Below are 20,727 nucleotides of genomic sequence, written 5' to 3'. Positions count from 1 at the left end.
GACCTGCTGAATGAGAATACGCCTTTTATTTAGCCAGATTCCCAGGTGATTCATAGGCACATTTGACTTTGAGACTTAAGGAAAAGGAAGGTGGTGGTTAATCTCTGGCTGAAAAATGGCGTTGAGGTAAAGTCCTGCATTGTGGGGCTCATTAGTCCCTTTAACCCCCTGGGCCACTGGGCTTAACCTCCAGGCAGGAAATTAGAGGCTCTTGGGAGACTGACCAGCTAAAGAGAACAGACTGACAGATACTGATTGATGTTACACGATCCTCCAATGAAATGACCAGGTTCCTGCCAATCAGCCAATGGGGAGGCCACTAGCTGATAAGCCGGCCCCCACACTCAGAGCTTCCCCTGAACTTTTTTTATTCAATGATCTTTCTAGTGGCTTACTCTTAAATAGGAACAGATAGCTAAGGGTCAACAGACCTCTGAGGGTACAAGCCTCAAACACGATGAACAGACAGCAAACAAATGAACAGAGGGAGGCATTTAAAGCAAACAGAGACAGAAGGGCAGAAGGGCCCTTCAAAGGGCAGAAGAAAACTTCAAAATCCTCAGAGAGATGAGATACTACATCAATAAAACAAGAACAGAATGCTATAAGAAAAGAATATTCCAAGAACAAGAAAGAGTGCTAGGATATTTAAAATATGACAAAAGAAAGTTAAAAATTCAATAGAAGCATTGGAAGATAGTTGAAGAAATGTCTCATAAAGCAGAACAAAAAAAGATTGGGAGAGAAAAGGGGCAAAAACAAATTACTCCAGGAGGTCCAACATTCTAATGATAAGAGTTCCAGAAGTGATTAAGCAGAAAAAATCAAGGGGAGGAAATTATCAAAGAATACCTGGAAATTTCCTGGAAATGAAGGACATGAATTTTCAGAATGAGAAGACTCACGGAGTCCCCAGAAAAATGAATAAAAAAGACCTGCAGTGGGACTCATCATCATGACCTTTCAGAACACAGGGCCTAAAGAGAATATCCCACACACATCTATAGATAACAAAAAAAGAAAAGGTCAAATACCATTAAAAGGATTAACACTCAGATGAAACCAGAACAGCAGTGGATTTGACAGCAGCAGCAGGGAAGCTCTGAGATAACTCTCCAAAATTCTGAGGGAAAATAATCTCCAGCCTAGAAGTGGACAGAAGCCAAACTAAATATCGAGTGTAAGGGTAGAAGAACAACATTTTGGGACATAGGACGCTTCACAAAAAATCCATCCCACCCCATGCACCTTCTCCTGGGATGCTCCTGTAGGACGTGCCCCACTAACGTGGAGGAGCGAATGAACATGAGAAGCTCAAGGGACCCAGGGATCGAGGAGTACCCAGGGCGGTGCCCCGCAGCAGCCTGGGGGTAGCCAGTCCAACTAGGGGGAGGAGGGAGGTGCAGGGGGATTCTGCCAGCCAGGAAAAAGTGAAACCGGTAGACTTTCTATGTGTTTGTCCAGAGTGAAAGGAGATCTACTCTTCTGTTGGAGAGTTTGGGGGATGAACTTATGATGGAAAATTCAGCTCCTCCAAAAGGTTTAAGGAGCCAAACTGCTCCCTTCTACTCCTCCCCCCACAATTTCTCTTTACTGGTCCCCACACCCTCTGCGATGGCCCTAGGAGGCAACTCCTGTGATCAGAGGATTTGGTGGAAGTCGTCTGAAAACTGCTGAGTCCACCGCCCTCTCCTTACAAACGGGGAAGCTGAGGGCCGGTGGGGATGCCCAGGGCACACAGACAGGAAGGTTCATTGGTAGTTCATTTGGTACATTTTCCAGAACTCCTTTCTGATTCATTCAAGACAAGATCAGTAATAACAATAGCAAGAACCAAAGACAACCCGAAGGGACTCTGGCCCGTGAGCACGATGAGGTGCCACCGGGCCCTGCGTTTCCCCCTCAGCTTTGCCCTCAACCACCCCACTTGGTAACTGCACTACGTTTCTAAAACACACCAGCTGAGGTTTCTGAGTTACTTCTCGTTGCCACCTATGAAAGCAAGAACACAGAGATGTACCTGAGTTGTATACACCATGGACAGGCCACTGTGAACCTCTGGAAGAAAAAAAATGGGGGGTGGGAGTGCAGGGGAAAAAACCAAGTCTCCTCAGAACCAGATGCCCTGACCCCCAGTGCCCTTGGCTAACTCATTATTTTTTTTAAAGAACCCAGGCAAATGCTGTCCTACAAAATCCAATCATCTGAGTTTACCCCTAACGCTGACCTTTCAGGGACCTCGCTTTGATTCTCTGCCTCTCCCTTTGCCTTTTCCAAGGGCTTGGTTAACCTCAAGGTCTTTGTAATGAATGAGTTAAGGATGTAAACTCTGTCTTCGAGCATCTGCACTTTACTACAGAATTCGAGGGAACCTAGTTCTGTGTAAGCTTATCACGTGACGTTCTTTCTTTGAGTCTCAGTGTCCCAGGCTATGGAGCTCATTACATCACCTGTTCAGCAGGGTCACCACCAAAACCCTGACAGGGAGGCCTGATGCAGGGGGCGGCAAGAACCCTGGGCTGGAAGTTAGGAGCTCAGGGTTCGAGTCTTACCTCTGTTACTTGCTTGCTGTGTGACCTTGGGCAAGTCACTTGTTCTGTCTGGACTTCAGTTTGCTCTCTTGCAAAGTGCACGGCAGGGACTGGTGACCTCTCTCTCACGCTCCTTCCGTCGTGTGACTCTCCCGCCTCCCAGTTTGGTTCAGGACGTGGCCCCTCACCCTCCCCAAGGCTCGCCTGCCTCCTACACCTTCCATTCCAGAAGGAACAGCCCTCCCCTTTCCTGCCCAAGCTGGGGCCTGGCAGGCCCTGGGCGGCAGGCGCTGGGCGGCAGACAGGACAGAAGGTGGGGGAACAATCCCAGCCATTCAAGCTGCCCGCGGGGAGAGCTGGCCCGCAGCCAGTCACAACAGGCCCTGAGATACAGAGGGGCGTTTGTCTGGGAGACCCACGGTTTCATCTAAACCTTCGCTCTCTCTCTCCTCCCTCCCTCTCAGGTGGCAGCGCCAGCCCCCAGCTTTGCTAGGAGGCGGGATGTAGATGCTATGCAGACCTGAGCAGCCCCTCTAAGGGCTGGGAAACTGGACAAAAGGAGGAAGGTGGGAAGAAGGGCAGGGGAGACACATGTGCAGGGTGGCCGCACGGGGTGTGGCCACTGGGAGGGGACAGTGTGTGGGGGGCACAGGAAGGGCTTTGGACAGGGCAGGGGCAGTAGGGAGGGTTCAGAAGGAGGGGCTGGTTCCCCACCCTCACTGACTAGGAGGAAGGGACTCGTGAGCAAGATGCTCCCTTCTCCTCCAGGCCTCAGTTTCCTCAGCTTTAAAATGGGGCTGGGAATTCCCTGGCGGTCCAGTGGTAAGGACTCCGCACTTTCACTGCCGAGGGTGCGGGTTCAATCCCTGGTCAGGGAACTAAAATCCCATAAGCCGCGCAGTGAGGCAAAAAAAAAAAGCTGATTATCCTGCCCTTATGCTGTAAATCAAATCAGATGATGAACTCGCAAATAGCGTGGTCTAGGGAAGAAACGAGTTTGGACTCAGGTGGACCTGGGTTCAAATCCCACCTCTGTCACCTCTAAGTTATAGGCAAGTTATTTACCCTCCATGAGCCTCATCTTCCTCATCTCAGGGAAAAAAAGATGTGTGTGCAGCCAGACAAGATCATAAGGAACAAAAAAGAACAGATGCGACGTACCCTGCCCAAAAAACGCATTTGAATGAATGAAGAATTGGTCAGGGCCTCAGTGTGGCCGCAGGGCTGCTTTCACCGTAATAAAGTTTCATGGGCTCTAAACAGTTTATTTTTTCTGATGTGAGAAAAAAATGGAAACATTTTCTTCTGCCCTAAAATGGGATTTCCCCCCCTCCGCCGATTTTAAAAGAAATTAAAACATTTCGGGGGCCCTTGAAAGTCTTGTGGGCCTTGTGTCTGCTGTGCCCGGCGGAGAAGTCGGCCTGATGTTGGATCAGGGTCTTCTCAGTGCTGACCTGTCCTGGGCAGAGCCCCCAGTGCCATCTCTGAAGAATCTCCCGTGGATCACTGATGCTTCCCACCCCAGAGCTGAGCCCACGGTCCTCCAGTTTTGCCAAATCTTCCAGTGTCAATGCAGTCCGAGCCCTGTCACACAAGGATGACAGGCCCCAGCAGCATGGCAGGTGTGGAGGCAGGGAGAATCCAGGGGCCCTGGGTGTGTAAGCTGGCCTGGCTCTCAAGGAACTGGGGTGGGGGGCGATGGGCACTTACCACTCACGGTCACCACCACTCCCTTTTGGGACCTCCTCTGTGTCTAGCACTGTGCTTGGGGCTTCACGTTCATAATCTCATTTACCCCTCGTCACACCCATTCCGCTTTACACCCAAGGAAACTGAGGCTCAGAGAGGCCGAGTAACTCACCCAAAGTCACAGAGCTACCAGAGCAGGCTTGGGACCCAGTCTTCTGCTTCCCAAACCAGGGGCCTCCCAGCACCCACCCCGGCCTCCTTGAAGAGTCAGAGGGAACATGAAGCAGGCTTTGAGGGTGTGCAGAACATGCAGGGCAAGTGTGAGTCCGGGGTCCAAGGAAATATGAAAGTGAGCAGGAGAGCATTGTGGGGAAGGGAGTGGGTGTGTCAGGGACTGAGCGCGCCAGGGGCACCTGGGTACCCCGGGGGGTGGGGGGCTGTGCAGGGGCAAGGGCGGGGGCCAGCGTGCCAGCATTTGCCTCCACGGGCCAGCGTGTCTTGAGCCGGCAAGGTGCTTGGCCAGGCGGGGCTACTGCAAAACATGCTAATAGGCACTTCATTTTCTCTCCAAACTGCCCAGAGCCATGTCTGTTTCGCTACAAACCACAGCAGATGCCGCGCTGTTCAGCGAGCACTGACTGCCTCGGGAAAGAGAAGCTCAGATTCGCAGAAGAGAATGTGGCTGCTTGCGGGCTGGGGACCTCGGGCTCTGCCGTTCGCCAAAGGAGGGAGATTCTTAGCTGGGGACAGGGCGCCCGTCTCCACACCAGTCACACCACAGCCAGGGGGAGTGGAGTATGCCCTGAGTGTGACCTTTCCATGCCAGAGTGGAGAGGCTGGAAAGGGACTCTCTGTCTCAAAGCCCATCGGCTGCACAGCTACCCCAGAGAGCTTTCTAGCAACAAATCTGACCGTGCTGACCTCTGCATAGAGGCCTTCAGCAGCCTCTCACCGGCTAAGGCGAATGAAGTCCAAACCCCTCAGCAGGCTTTTTACCGCCCAGCAGCATTTAGACCTGTGCTCGCCAATACGGTAGCCACATGTGGCTATGGAGTCCTTGAAATGTGGCTGGTCTGAATTGAGATGTGTTGTATGTGTAACATACCTGCGGGAACTCAGAGACGTAGCACAAAATGAAAGAGTGTGAAATACCTCAGTAGTTTTAAAATATTGATTAGATGTTTGATAATATTGGGATATACAAGGTTAAATAAAATATATTATCAAAATGTAATGTTTCTTTTTACTTTTTTAACGTGGCTACTAGAACATTGAAAATTACAAATGTGGCTCATTTATATTGAACAACACCGATTTATACTATGTCCTTCTCTCTTTGCTGCCTCTCCTATCAACACTAGCTCATTCATTTGTTCATTTCTTCATGCATTTATTCATTCAGTAAAAATTCATGAATCATAAGCTACGTGCTAAACACTGGAGACAAAAAGGAAACAATATAGGCCTGAGCCCACATGGAGCTTATGAACTATACTTTAGAGATACCAAAGAACCTGTGTTGTACACACACACATCGCATAGCATTACCTGCCTCTGCTCATATTCATGCTTCTCTCTAGAACGACTTCCTAACCCAGTCTGCCTGGTGAACTCCTATTTATACTTCAAAACCCAAACCGCCAAACACTTCAAGCACTTATGTCAAATGTTTCAATTAAAAAAAAAAAAAATCGGGCTTCCCTGGTGGCGCAGTGGTTTGGAATCTGCCTGCCAATGCAGGGAACACAGGTTCGAGCCCTGGTCTGGGAAGATCCCACATGCTGCGGAGCGACTAGGCCCGTGAGCCACAATTACTGAGCCTGCGCGTCTGGAGCCTGTGCTCCGCAACAAGAGAGGCCGCGATAGTGAGAGGCCCGCGCACCGCGATGAGGAGTGGCCCCCACTTGCCACAACTAGAGAAAGCCCTCACACAGAAACGAAGACCCAACACAGCCATAAATAAATAAATAAATAAATAAATTTATTTTTTTTAAAAAAATCTAACACTTTAAAAAAAAAAAATCTACCTCATACAGTTTGTTCACTCCCACCCCCACTCCCTGCTGGGGTTCTGAACTATTAACTGTGTGATTATGCAATTTTACTATCGTGTCAGTTTAAATGTCACCACTCTAAGATTATCCCTTTCCCTACAACCCCAGGAATTGTCTCACCCTCTTTAACCTTCTTCACAGAATAACCACCAGCTGAAACTGTCTTGTTTGTGACCCATCCAACCCCCAGATCCTAAGCTCCGTGAGAGCAGGGCGGGAGGCCGCCGGTAGGTCAGCATGCCAGCATTTGCCTCCGTGGGCTGGTATGTCTTGAGCCAGCAGGGAGCTCGGCCAGGCAGGGCTACTGTCTTTCTTGTTCAGAGCTGACATCCCAGGGCCTAGCACAGTTCTTGGCACCTAGTAGGCACTTAGAAAATAAAGATGATGGCATGATGGCTGTAGAGTAGAGGGTGTTACAACAGAGGCTCTGGAGCCAGACTGCTCGGTTCAAATCCTGCACTCAATTAGCTACTGTTATCACCATCGTCGTTGTTATTATATGTCTGCTTTCCCCCTCTTGAGGGCCCAGGCAGTGTCTTGGGCTTTGTCATGCCCCAGCACTTCACAGAATCTGGTCTCTTCCAGGGTTCCCCATTGCAGGAAATGCCACTGCCACTCACATAGCCTCTGAAGCCAGAAACCTAAAGTCACCACCTGTCACCAGTTCTCCACCCCCATCATCAAGGCGTTTCAGATTTACCTTCAAGTCTTATACATTTTCTTACTAACCTCTCTCATCCTCCCCATCCCTGTTCAGGTCCAGGCTTCTGTCTTCTCTCACCTGGATGCTGCAATAGCTTCCTAACAGGCCAAGGCTGCCTCTGCTCTGGGCCACTGCAACCCTTCTCCACAGCAGCTGCAGCAATCTTTAAAAACCTCAAGACTACTTCAGACTAGAACTTATGATGGTCAGCAAGTCCCCTGTACAGGATCTGGATCCTTCAGACCCCTCCAGTCCCCTCCCTGTCTGAGCTCTGCCCTCTGTCACTCTGTCCCGTCGCTGCCACAGGGGCTTTGCATATGCCAGAGCACTCTTTCCTCATTTATTGACACTTCTGATACTTCAACCCAAGCGTCACTTCAAATTCCCATGCTGTGCACTGTCACAGCCCTGTGTCCCTCTGTCACCACTGGCTGTAGTTAGCACCTTCCATTTGATGAATGGTTGTGTCCTGTATCAGACTCTGAGCCCCATGAGTGTAGGGGATGTGTCAGTTTTTATTCACCCTTTGAATCCCTAGTTCCTCAAATACTGCTTGGCACATTGCAGGTATGAACACATAGTTGTCAAATGAAATCAACCCCCGCTAAGTGAATGAGCAGTGAGGGGTTAATAGCAGCTGACTGAACTGCCTCATTGAACAAGGACCAAGCACAGGTCATGGGTCTTGTGCTTTCCCACCACATGTGGCCGCTGGTAATGCAGACATGACATTAAGAGACAAGACAGGCCGTGAGTGCTATGGAGCTCGGAGTGGGAGAGGGTGCTGAGCAGGGGGCCGGGGAAGAGGGCGTGCTGCCTGGAGAGGCAAAATTTGAGTGGCACCATGTGGTCATTAAACCCTTGTGCTCTGGAGTCAGTGATCTGGGTCTGAATCCCAGTAATATAATAGTATATTATATTTACCTGTCTCTAAGTGCCAAGCCCTCTGAGTGCTTTATGTCTATTTGATTGTCTCATCCACCCTAAGTGGAAAGCACATTACAGTTTAAATTTTTTATAGAGGACACTGAGGCCCAGAGAGGTTAACTAACTTGTCTAAGGTCACCAACTGGGATGGGATGTGAACTCAAGGAATCCGACTTCAGAGTCTGCTCCACATTTGAAGCCTTGATGATAAGAATAAGCATTTGATGAGCTCTTACTAGGTGCCAAGCACTTTTCTAAAAACTTTACAAGTAAGTTTTTATTTGTATCATTTTTATTTTTATAACTCATTTCATCCCATAATTTTATCTCTTTCTTATAAGTAAGCTGGGTATCATTATCTCCATCTTACAGGTGAAGAACCTGAAGTCCAGAAAGGTTAACTAACTTGCCTGAGGTCACACAGCCAGCAAAAGTGATGAAACTAGTTGGAACCATGCAGAACACTCAGAGTTCATTCTTTTAACCACTCCACTTCACAGCTTCTGCTCTATGAAGGTGCATTATTATTATTATAATTTTGCTGGGATTTTGTCAGGTGGAGAAGGGAGGAGTGACATTCTAGCTGGGAAGAACATTGGGTGTGAAGACTGGGAGGCGGGGGTGAGGATGAACACTTTCAGGAAGGAAAGTGTGAGATTGGTGAGGGGGGTGGGACAGTGAGGGTCCCAGCACGGGTGAGGATGAACACTTTCAGGAAGGGAAGTGTGAGATTGGTGAGGGGGGTGGGACAGTGAGGGTCCCAGCACGGTGGAGCTGAGTGTCCAGGGAAGGCCAGAGAGGAGATGAGATGTGAGGGATGTTTTGGGATTAAGCGATGGAGGAACTTCCTCCACAGGGAGATGCTAGCATGCTCCGCTCTCTCCAGGATCCCTACGTCACGGATTCCATGTGAGATGTTTGAAAACTAGGAGCCTCAGAGCTTCTGACCTGGCTCTGCTGAGTGTCCTTTGGGAAGTTACTTAACCTCTCTGTGCCTCCATTCCTTTTCTGCAAAAGGGAGGTAATAAACGGGACATCTTTCGTTGGGCTCCTGCTTGAGTAAAATGACGTTATGCATACAAAGCCCCAGCAGAGTTTGGCATAAAGCAGCCCTTTGATATCTCATTTCTCTCCCTTCCCCGGCCTCTAGGACGACCTCCCCAAATCCCCAGCCTCACCAGAATCAAGGCTAAAATCAACAGCTGATCGAGAACCACTAAGGTCCCTGGAGACCACAGGTCAATAAGACGAGGAAGCAGAGAAGCAAACGTCAAGCTATCCAAAGTGTGTCCAAGACTGAGGAAAAAGAATAATTATAACTTATTTCCTTCTCCTTCTTGCTGTGTCAACTCGGGGTTATATAACTGAACTTCTCTGTGAGGTAGCCCTTGGGGCCGCCAGGAGGCAGGGTTGGCGGTGACATAAGTAAATATTTCTCTGCCCTCTGCCCCAGGCTCGGGTTCTGAGCAAACACCACAGCCTGAAAGGGACGCCGTGACAAGGAGGAAGCTGGGTGAGGAGCTCTGGGCTGGGAGTCAGGAGCCCGTGTTCCAGGCCTAGCCCTGACTTGAAGGACGTGGACGTCAGGCGACGAGTGACCTGGGAGGAGAGATTACAGTGTGAGCTAGGGAGTGGTGGGACCTTCCCTGGGGAGAGAATCCAGCCTTCTCCCTGCACCCTGGCCTGGCATTCAAAGCCCTCTCTCCTGCCTTCTCCCCCATCCCACCTTGGAACCCACACACTACGAACCCTGGCTCTTTGGGACTACTGGGTCCCCCACGCCCCCCCAACAGGATTTGTTCGTCTCCCGGGAAGTCCTCCCCTTCCCTCGAAATGGTGGTATGGTGGTGCGGACAGAGGTGTGGGGTTTGGAGTCAGACATGGGCTTGAATTCCGGCCTGAGTGGCCTTGGGCCTGTGACTTAACCTCTCTGGGCCTGTTTCCTCATCTGTAAACTGGGCTTGGTGATTCCTGTCTTTTTCCTGGTTGCAACGATCAAATGAGATAACAATTGTTAATAAGTGCCAATTACTTAGCCTTAACGCACAAACGTGTGAGGGTTTTGCGTGTATAAGTCATTTAGCAATGCATGTCAAGCCTCTAGAAAAGTGAGTGCCTGATGCATAGTGGTCACTGATAAATGCTGCTTTCCTTCTCCAAGACCTGCCCAAAGCATCCCCGCCAATCTCAAGTAGGTCGATGTCTTCTGAGACGTCACAGCATCTCATAGGTACTTTGCTTACAGCATTTATCATATGAAAGTGTTGTAATTAGTAGACAGGTCTGTCTTCCCTTCTATTCTAGGAGCTCCATGGGGAGTAAATTCATGCACACAGAGAGGCTGCGTGGAAGAGATGGGCTTTCGCAGATGCCCTAGGATGGGTTGGCTTTGAACATACACTGAACTCTCTGGGCTCTGGCTGCCCGAGCTCTGCTGATGGCCATCAGAGGCCCTCGCTCAGCTCCATGCAGACTCCAGGGGCAAGCCACACCCTCTTCTGGGTGCTTATGGGGCTTGGACTTGGACCTGCACCATAATTTTTTAGTCAAAACCCAGGACACTTGTCCTAGCAAAAGATTTTGGGTCCATGAGGAGTCCAAGAGGAGATCTAGAAGCTATAGAATGAATGTAGAAATACTGGAATTTGCAGGATAGTCCAGAGGTTTATGAATTGTAGACTTACTTCCACAATGCCTGGCCTGGTCATGCACCTGGCATACGATAACTGTCTAACAAATGCTTAGTGGACTGGGGGCAGTGTGTTTTTTCACTCCATCGTGCTGCTGGGATATTCTACTGTAAAGGAACAGAAGCTACCAGCCTTCTTCCCTGGGGACCCACTTGTTGCAGAAAGAATTGCTGAGACCTTGGCTTTCTGAATGGTGTCTCTCCTTCATTCCAATACCATCAATCGCTTCCGGCTGGCTACAGAATAAAGCCCTAATTCTTCGTCTCATCAACTAAGGTGTTCCATGAAATTTTTCCAGTTTTATCCACCAGCACCTGTCTCCTCCTTTTCTCCCCGGCCCTAGGCAGGGAATGAGTGACTTCCTGTCTCCTAAACTCACCCATGCTCCCCAGCACTGGGAAGCTAGCTGCACAGTACTTCCCATCCCACTGCTCCCCGCTGAAGAGGTGGAGTCTATTTTTCCACTCCTTTGAATCTAGGTGGGCCCTATAGACTGCTGGGACCACTAGAATACGGTAGAAGTGACACTGGAAGTTCCAGGTATAGCCCTTCAGTGGCAGCTTCTGCTTCCTGCCTCTCAGAATGCTTGCTCCTGGAAACCTCCTTCTTGGAACCCAGCTGACATGCTGTGAGGAGCCCAAGGCACGTGCAGAGGCCACAGGTAGATGTGCTAGCTGACAGCCCCAGCTGTGCTCCCAACTGACAGCCAAGTGTCACTAGGCAGCCACGTGAGTGAGCCACTGTGGGCGCCCAGGCCAGCTGAGCCTTCAGATGTGAAGATCTGACCGAAACCACGCGACAGACAGCATCAAGGCACTAAGTCTTGGAGTAGTTGGTCACACAGGGATAAATAATCAGCACACTGGTCTTTGGTCCAGTGCTCTCTTCCCAGTGCTACACCAATCTAAACCTTCCTCTGTCATGAGACCCAACTGTCCCCTCCTCCCTAGGTCACCTCTTCCACCTCTGACTACTTATAATAATTGTCTGCACCAATCACAATGGCTTTGCAGTGAGATCCCTGGACCCACTTTTCCTTTAAAACATTTAAAAGTGTGCTCTAAACAGAAATGTTCTATCATTTCTGAAAATGGAAAACCAATGTCACTTGCCATCAACAGAAAGTAACAAAATAAAATAGATGAAACGGATCAATGTCATTAAACTCTAGCTGGACAGTGTTACCTCCCAAAGTGTCTGGGCCCAAGGCTGGTCCTCTGTTAAAAAGATGAGCAAGTGTTGTAGCCAGACTCTGAGTTCCAGAATCTGAGTAGTTACAGCATACCAGCTTCCAGATGCCTGGATCACATGGCCATGGTTGTGTATCCTTAAATTCAACAGCTCCAGGCAGCCTTGTGATTCCTTCACTTTCCTGATTACGGCAGGTGCCATAGCTCTCCAGTCTGGCCAGTTCTGTATTGTTTTGGAAGCCTCCAGCCTTTCCAATATTTTAAAAGAATTAGGTGCATAAAATCCCTTCCTACTGAAAATGCTGAGTTCTGCTTCTGTTTCTTGCACTGACCCCTGACTTAAACACCCTGACTTCTCATAGCTCTTGCAGCACGTCCTGGAACTTGTTTCTTTTATTATTTAGGTATTTCCTTCATGAGTATTTTCAATGTGGGTCTTTGTGTATTCCACCTTCTAAGGCTTTATTTGCCTAAGAATATTTTTAGTATGACCTCATGTTTGAATGACAATTTGGCTGGCTTTAAAATTCTGGATTGAAAGGGTTCTTTTCTTTCAATTCTTATAATAACATTACTCTTTGACTTCCTGGATCAAGGGCTGTTATTGAGATGTATAATGTCAATCTGATTCTTGGTCCTTTGTAAGGGATGCTATTTCTCTTTGCCCTTCCTCTTTGTCTGTCATATTCTCAATTTTACCATGATATCTTTGTGTGGAAATTTCTTTATTTCTACTGTTGGCTACTCCATGAGTCCTTTCAATCTGAGTTCATTTTCCTTTAATTCTGGAACATTTAATCTCCATTATTTCAATTTTTCCCTATTCTCCATTTTTCTTTTTCTCTCCTTTAGGGACACCTACTTCTACCCTCCATCTCTTAGGTTTTCTTTTTCATTTGTTCTCTCTTTGTCTTTTCCTGCATCCTGGGACAGTTCTCAATCTGATTTTCCTCTTTACTAGTTAGTTGTTAGTTCACTTGTATCCAACCTTATATTTATACCATCTACTGTGCCCTTTGTTTTAAAGAGTGTATCTTTCATAGCTAATCTTTTGCCTTGGTTCTCTCCTGTGACTTCTTGCCCTTGCGTTATTTTACAAATGTCTTCCCTTATCTTTTTAGGCATAATTATCATGCTTTACTTCAAAATCTTGGTCCATCTACTTCAATCATTCTGCTTTAGATGACATATGCAGCTTGATTTATTGTCTTTCTTGTATAGTAGTTGTACTTCTCGGGCATCTGATTATTTTCATGGGTGAATTCATGTCCCCCTGGGGGTATTTGCTCTCAGTTTGGTAATGTGCCCTGGGGAAGGGCCAAAGGCATTAAGAGGAAAAAAGATGAGCCCGGGGCCAGAGAGCCACACAGACTCCCTCAGCTACCTCCTTCCCGTTGGCACTCTGCCTGTGTGTGTGTCAGGCTTCACCTTGGAGTTCCAGGGAGAAGCAGCCTTGGCAGGAGGTAGAATCCTCCAGTGGGATCTCACAGGCTAGGCTGGGTGGTGGGGTTGGACGGGCATTGATGGGGGAGTGAATGCCTGAAGCTTGTCCTGTTTTGGTCAGTCCCTTACTCCAGCAGGGCTTTGAGCTGCCCCAGACTCCCCCCAGGGCTGTAGCTGCCAACTTCTGCACTACAGAGGCAGGAGATAGTGACTGTCCCAAGACAAGGAGCAGGGACAGGAAGTGGGTAAGCGTCCTAGAGAGCAGGACAGTGGAGAGGTCAGTCCACCATTCATTCATTCCACACTGAAAGTGTGTCTTTCCACACTGAAAGTTGTGCTGGGCGACGGGGGAGACCGTGGGAAATGGACCCTGCCCTCGTGGAGGTCATGCTCTGACAATGAAACAGGGAAGAGCTAAATCTGACTACAGATTGGATCTGTTTCTTTTACTTTAACCTTTGCTTTCAGATGCTTTTGTTCCTTAAAAGGATATTGTCTCTACAAAATGGCCTGCCTTGGGGAACCCTGCCCCTCTGCCTGAATGTTAAACCAAAGTGCCTTTGTTCAGGGAAACATCCCAACCCTGTCCACCTGTGGATGGCTGCAAGAAAGAAGAAATTAACACGTCCCCTCACCGAGGCTGGCCATTCCAGGGGACAGCTGCAAATCTTATGGCCTTTTTACTTTACTTCCTCACCTCCTTCCCCTCTCTGTTCTATAAAAGAAAATGGCATCCGAACCTGGTAAGTTGGTTTTTCGGAGACATTTGTCTGCCATCTTCTCGGTCTGCCGGCTTTCTGAATAAAGTCGTTATGCCTCACCTCAACGTCTCCGATTTATTGGCCTGTCGTGCGGCGAGCAGAGAGAGCTTGGACCTGTAACTACAACGGTCTAACAGACTCAGCTTAGTTCCCTACTAAGGTCCCTATCTTGGCACCTCCTTTTGGGCACCTCACTGAGTCTTCCTAAGTCTCAGTTTCTTCATCTGTAAAATGGAGATGAGACAGTTCATGCCAAGTGATTAGCAAATGCCCAGCACATTGAGAGCTCTCAAAAATATGAATTACTGTTGTTATTATTACCATGACCAATGATAATGTTTCTGGGGATTAGGTAGGAACTTGGAGCTGCTCCCATAAGATAAATGAATCCCCTTTTGTCCTCTGGGCAAACCAGTCAACCTTTAGGTCTGAGACTGGATACAAGGCCAAGATGGGGTGTCTAGAATTTCCACAAAAGAGGATAGAGTGGTCTTGGCTCTTTGAAAAGTTTTGGTCAAGAAGGAGCGAGGCAGAGGGTGGGAGTTTGGTGGGGGAGTGAATAAAAAAATCAAGTTACATTTTCCAGAGAGAACTATTAATACCACCATAGGCATTAAGATTTCAGATATCTAGTCCCTTTTCTACAGTTTCTTGCTTGTTCTTTTTTTTTTTTTTTTAATTGCTAAAGGGCAGTACAGGGAGGCGGTTAGAACTTCCACAGTGTGGGCGGGAATCTCAGCCTTGTTTCTCCCTAGCCTCAGGGCCTGCGTCCCTCCTGGGCCCAGGAGACAAAGTGCCAGGGCTCACAATACTTTCCCGGGCTCACAAAAATGTTCTCATTTCTGTCAAAATCAGAAGAAAACAGGAACTTTTAGGTTGAAGAAAATGTTTTAATACACCAATGCTGTCATTAATATAACTGTTAATATTTTTTAGGGAGGAAGGGGTCCACGAAGGCAAAATTGCGTCCCTGGTAAGCTCTGTGACCACCAGCAAGTGGTCTCTGAACCTTAGCAGGGACCGAGGGAATAATACTACTCACTTCCTGGGCTGCCGTGGGTGTTAAAGGGACTGAGGCATGTGGAGCATTTAGCACTGTGTGGGCACCAGCAAACACAGGCTCTCAGCAAGCAGACGTTAACCATTTATTTCCCTCTGAGACCCGCAGGCTAAAACCTTAGGAAACCTGGAGGAGGGTTAGGGGATTAGGGACAGCAGCAGAGGAACAAGTTACACAACTGCTTTTTAATTTGCACGACAGGCTGAAAGAGATCATCCTCAGTGGAGGAACAGATGGAAGCTTCAAGGCCAGGCCATGTGCGCCAGCGTCTGCCAGAAACCAGACAAACACCAGGAAAAACAGCTGAATTTCCAGTGCAGGCCCGAGGCAGGTGTTAGCCTTGGAGAATGAGTGAGTGAATGAATGAATGAATGATGAATGAATTCTGGAGGAATTGAAAAATCCTGAGGCTTGTTGGCCCTAAAAGTTGGCTCGACAGGTCCCAAGACACAAGCTTCTCTGAAGGGGAAGGGAAACTAATATTTATTAAGGGAGGACTGTGGATAGTATCCTCTTTAATACATTGGGAAACTGAGGCTCAGAGAGGCGATGTGGCTTGGCCAAGATCCCACGGCTCAAAAGCAGAGGCCTATGTCCCTGCTCTGTGCCCCATCCTCACAGCTGGCTGAGGCTGCCCCGGATGCAGCGAGGTGTGCTGGCAGTCCAGGGTCTGCACGGGTCCTTGAGATGCCAGGAGCTTCTAAGACCGCCCCCTCCACCTCCTGAAGCTGCCCAGGATGTACCATAGGATCTGGCAGCCCCACTGAGGGCCCCAACAGCTCAGGAGTATCTGGCCCAGGCAGGAGGCCCCTCACAAGAGGCCTGGAAGCTGGCTGAAGAACAGGCCTCTCTGTCTTAGAGACTGGCACACCCTCTTTTCCTTCCTTAGGCCAAACTGCAGCCACCACCCCCAGGAGTTTCAAACCACATGAGAGGTTCCAGCCCAGCTGCCACTGGCCCTACCCCCTCAACTCTACCTACACCCAGCCCTGCTCAGGAATCCAGAGACCTGCTGGCAGGCTCTTGCCTTGGCCCAGTCCCCTTCCCCTCTTCCTGCCCCCTCCTGCCCACCGAGGATCTATCGTCCTGATAAGGAATTCCTCTGAAAGAAGGCAAAGAGGGATCCACCCTGCCAGATCCCAAAGCAAAGAGTGGGATGCCAGAAGCCCAGATGTCAATGACCGCATCAGGAGGCCGGATGGATGGAGATGGGGAACCCAATAGGGCGGTGTGCTCGGCGCTTGGAGGTTGTCCAGGAGAAACAAACACGCCGCTGCTTCTGGGCTGCCTTCAGAGGCTCTCGCATGGCAACGTGCAGGGGGCATCTTAACACAGGCACTGCTGGCCAGCAATACTTAGCCTAGGTTAGACAGGTTCCTATTTTGGATTATTTTTCTCCAATATCAAACATACATCTTTTAAAAAGTAAAATGAACATACATAATTTGGGGTCTATTTTCATCATATGAGGTTTTTGTTTTTAATTAAAAGGGTTTATTGGGCAACTTAAAATCCACTTTACCATTCTTTTTTTTAAGCTTCCATTCCATTTTATTGGAAGATTGTAAAGTAAAGAGAAACGTTGCAGGATTTACAATTCCCAGAGACTCTCACAGCCCACTGTAGTGACAAAGCACTTGGATTAGGAGACTTGAGGTCTCCCCTAACTCTCCATTGACCGAGTGTATCTCATCCTCTCCGGACCCCAGTTTTCTCACCTTTAAATGGAGGGAGCCCTCTGTTACCTTTAAGGGTCCCTGTAGCTCCTACCTTCTGTGACCCTGAGTCCCAGGAGCAATGGGATGGGGATCAGCTTGGATGTTGCTTTCCTCCTCTCAAAGCCCCGGGGGGCTCCGGGGGGCTGATTGTCAAGGGCAGCAGGGCTGGGAGTGGCAGCACAGTGCCTAGGCCTCCCCCTGAGGTGTAAATGTCTACTAGTAGTGGATTCTTCCCTGAGAGAAGACGCTGATGGTGGCAGGAGACAGGGTGGAGGCACAGAACATGTGGCGGGGGGACGCACCCTTCAAGCTGTGGGGTAGGGATTGGACAGGGGAAAAAGAACTTGCGGTGCTTACTTCAGTTCTGTCAGGAGGTGCTCTCCTCTCTCAACGCCAAGAGCCCCAGTCCTCAGCCCAGGTTTGTGCATTCCACAGACATTCACCGAATGCCTACCACGTGCGGGACACTGTCGTAGGTGGGGATACAGTAAGGAAGGAGGCAGGCTTGCTCCCTGTTCCCATAGAGTTTACAGTCGGTGGGAAACACAGACATTAAATGATTATGAGCAATTATGGAAAGTGCTAAAAGGAGAAGCTTTGAACTTGGCTCTTTTGAGGGATACAGTGGCTCCCATCTCCTCTTGATGTGTTCCCCCAAATCTCTCACCTCCACTTCATTCTCACCTCCTCCTTCATCAAATGTTCCATTAAACATTTACTTTTCAATTGCTTCTCACAGACTCCTAGTCACCACAGGGAGATGGAAACCCAATGAGGCTGCCTGCCAGGACGTCAGACAGGCTGAAGGTCCCTAACTTTGCTAAGAGTGGCTCCACCTCAAGGACATAGCTCCCTCCCAGCCTGAGGCATCAGTGGCCACTGTCCACAGGGGTGACAAGGGGTGTGGGAACCGGCCACGGGGATAAGCTTTGAATCCACTGCAGCAGATTCCCCCAGAGACCCAACACGTTCCCCTAGCCCAACTCACTGTGAGCCTGGCTCAGCACACCCACAGTAGTTGGCCCACCTGGCACCACACTGCCCCCTTCAGCTACCTCACCACCAGCCAGGAGACAGCAGGACAAGGTGAGGAATGTCCCACCCCCATGAAGGGGCCATGGGAGCCCCCTTCCCTTTTCATCTTCCGTTCCCATCAGGCACCCACAGTCCTTTGCTGTGTCTTCCCCCCGCCCCCCCGCCTCCCCTTACCCCTGTAACTTGGAGGTGGACTCTTAGAGGATGTGAGAAAGGTATTTGACCTACCTAGAGTTCCAGCTCCTTCATCTACTCCCATGTGGCTGCTGGGACTCAGGATTCCAGGATTTTGTGTGCCCTCCCTACCTCTGTGCTCTGGATGAGCTTATCATGTTACTCCCCTGCCCCCCATAAGAGGGGGTGCCCCAAATCTGTTACTCTGGGCTTATCTTAATCTGTTCCACTGCTCCATCCACCTAAACCACCGTCTCCTACATCATCCCATCTGTTAGGATCTGATCATCTCTAAATTCACTGCTATTTATTGACTACTTACCACATGCCAACTGTTGTACTACATACTCATTCATTGTTCATTCATTCAACCAATAATATGTAGTGAGACCTACTATATGCCAGGCACCATATAATGGTGAACCAAAGAGACATGGCCCCTGCCCCCAAGAAGCTACAGCCTAGGGTTTCCCTGGTGGTGCAGTGGTTAAGAATCCGCCTGCCAATGCAGGAGACACGGGTTCGAGCCCTGGTCCGGGAAGATCCCACCATGCCGCGGAGCAACTAAGCCCACGCACCACAGCTACTGAGCCTGCGCTCTAGAGCCCACGAGCCACAACTACTGAGCCCACGTGCCACAATTACTGAAGCCCGCGCGCCTAGAGCCCGTGCTCCGCAACAGAGAAGCCACGGCAACAAAGAGTAGCCCCCACTCTCAGCAACTAGAGAAAACCCGCGTGCAGCAACGAAGACCCAGTACAGCCAAAAATTAAATAAATGAATAAATAAATTTATATATTAAAAAAAGAAGCTACAGTCTAGTGCAAATTAACAGCTTATATTTACTGAGTGCCTATAATATACAGACCTTGTACTAAGCACTTTATATGGACTAGCTGACACTCTGTCAAAGAAATTGCTTCACTTACGGAGCAAAGGGAACTGTAGAGAAATGCAGGGTCCTTCCCAAGACTAAGTTATTGGCCACCTAAGGGGCAAGGCAGGGATTCCAATGCCCAGGTTGACTGATTCTAAAGCACCAGCACTATGCTGTCTTCCCCACCCCTACTCAATCCCACCTCCTCCAAGCGCCCCTCCAGATCCTCCTCCCAGACTAGACGGCTTCCTCGGTCCCTCTAAGCCTGCTCTAGTATTTGACACACCCATGTCCTCCTCCTGCCAAATATCCAGACCACAGAACGTGTCCCCACCTCTTTCCTCTGGAGCAGCTAGTCCAGTGAGCCACCCCGGAGCTGCTGAGTTTGCTGATCTGAGCTAGAACACTGGTTTCCTCCCCCTGCTGTGGGTTTTCATCGCAGATCTTCCTCCTGGAGGGGCCTCCACACAGGGCTCACCCGTCCAGACGCCCATTTCACAGATGAAGCCAACACAGGTCCCGAGTGGTTCAAAATCCCTTTACCTCCTGGCTGGCCGAGTCCGCTCCCTTTTCTTCCGGGGAGTCTCGGACCCTCAGCCGGAGGCTTGGTGAGGGCGGTGGGACAAGGAAACGACCTGCCTGCGGGATGCCCGTAATATCAACCCCCCAAACGCAGGCTGGCGCTCGGGGCACTTCTCCGCGAGGGTCGAGCTTGCTCGGCACTCCGGGCACTTGTACGCATGCCCCATCCCCATTTCCAAAACCCGCAAAAGGTGACCGATATCCCTCCCTCCACCCCGACCACCGCCCACCGCCCTCGCGCGCAGACCCCAGGCACCTCTTCCAACGAAGGTGTGGGTGGGACTGGGAACCCCTCACCCTCCCTCTCCCGTCACCCCTCCACGGAGCGCGGCAGGTGGACAGCGAGCCGCTGCGCCTGAGCCGGGCCGCCCGTGCCCCCCGCAGACCCGGCGTCCCCTGCGTCCCGCGCCTCCTACCTGCTCGGGGGAGCCCTGCGCGCCGGCCGCCGCCCGCTCCGCCTCCCGCCGGCGCCTCCGCAGCCGCCCCGGCTCCGGCCGCCCGGGATCCCGCCCGCGGCTCCGCCCCGCCCCGCCCCGCGCAGGTGATCCCGGGGAGGGGCCGAGTTGCCCCCTCGGTCACTGCCTCGGGGGCCATCCTGGGGGCGCCAGGCTGGGGACGCTGGCTGGGCGGCGCCTCACCGCAGTGTCCTCGCGCTAATGCTGGCCTGGGTCCTTCTTGAGATTCCAGTTCTGGCACACCCACCCCCACCCCCAGGCGCTCAGCCCACCAAGGCCACGTCTCCCAGGCCAGACTTCTGCCAGGGCAGAAGGGGAGAAGGGGCCTTACGAATACACCAGGCCGGGTGTGAGCTGCAGGGGGTTTGTATAGGTGTCTGTTGCTTTTTTTCTTTTAATTTATAATATTTATAGACTTTTTTTTTTGTTTGTTTGGCTGCACTGGGTCTTCGTTGCTGCGCGCGGGCTTTCTCTAGTTGCAGTGAGCAGGGGCTACTCTTCCCTGCGGTGCGCGGGCTTCTCATTGCGGTAGCTTCTCTTTGTTGCAGAGCACAGGCTCTAGGCGCGCGGGCTTCAGTAGTCGTGGCTCGCGGGCTCTAGAGCGTAGGCTCAGTAGTTGTGGCACACGGGCTTAGCTGCTTGCGGCATGTGGGATCTTCCCAGGCCAGGGCTCGAACCCGTGTCCCCTGCATTGGCAGGCGTATTCTTAACCGCTGCGCCACTAGGGAAGCCCATTTATAGCCTTTTAAAAAACATTTTTATTTGAGTATAGTTGATTTAAAATGTTGTGTTAGCTTCAGGTGTACAGCAAAGTGAATCAGTTATACATATACATATA

The 20,727-nt window shown here is 50.2% G+C and overlaps 1 protein-coding gene across 1 annotated transcript; it reads left to right on the top strand.

Annotated features, from left to right (window-relative positions):
- The first annotated feature begins 19,498 nt into the window (after nucleotides 1-19,498).
- LOC137760530 (WAS/WASL-interacting protein family member 2-like) lies at nucleotides 19,499-20,113 on the top strand. Its single transcript, XM_068537514.1, has one exon. The coding sequence runs from the start codon at nucleotides 19,499-19,501 to the stop codon at nucleotides 20,111-20,113; it is 615 nt and encodes a 204-aa protein (XP_068393615.1).
- The last annotated feature ends 614 nt before the right edge of the window (nucleotides 20,114-20,727 follow it).

Source organism: Eschrichtius robustus, chromosome 3, assembly GCF_028021215.1.
Source record: "Eschrichtius robustus isolate mEscRob2 chromosome 3, mEscRob2.pri, whole genome shotgun sequence".
NCBI lineage: Eukaryota > Metazoa > Chordata > Mammalia > Artiodactyla > Eschrichtiidae > Eschrichtius > Eschrichtius robustus.
This window is presented reverse-complemented; position numbering and strand designations above follow the sequence as displayed.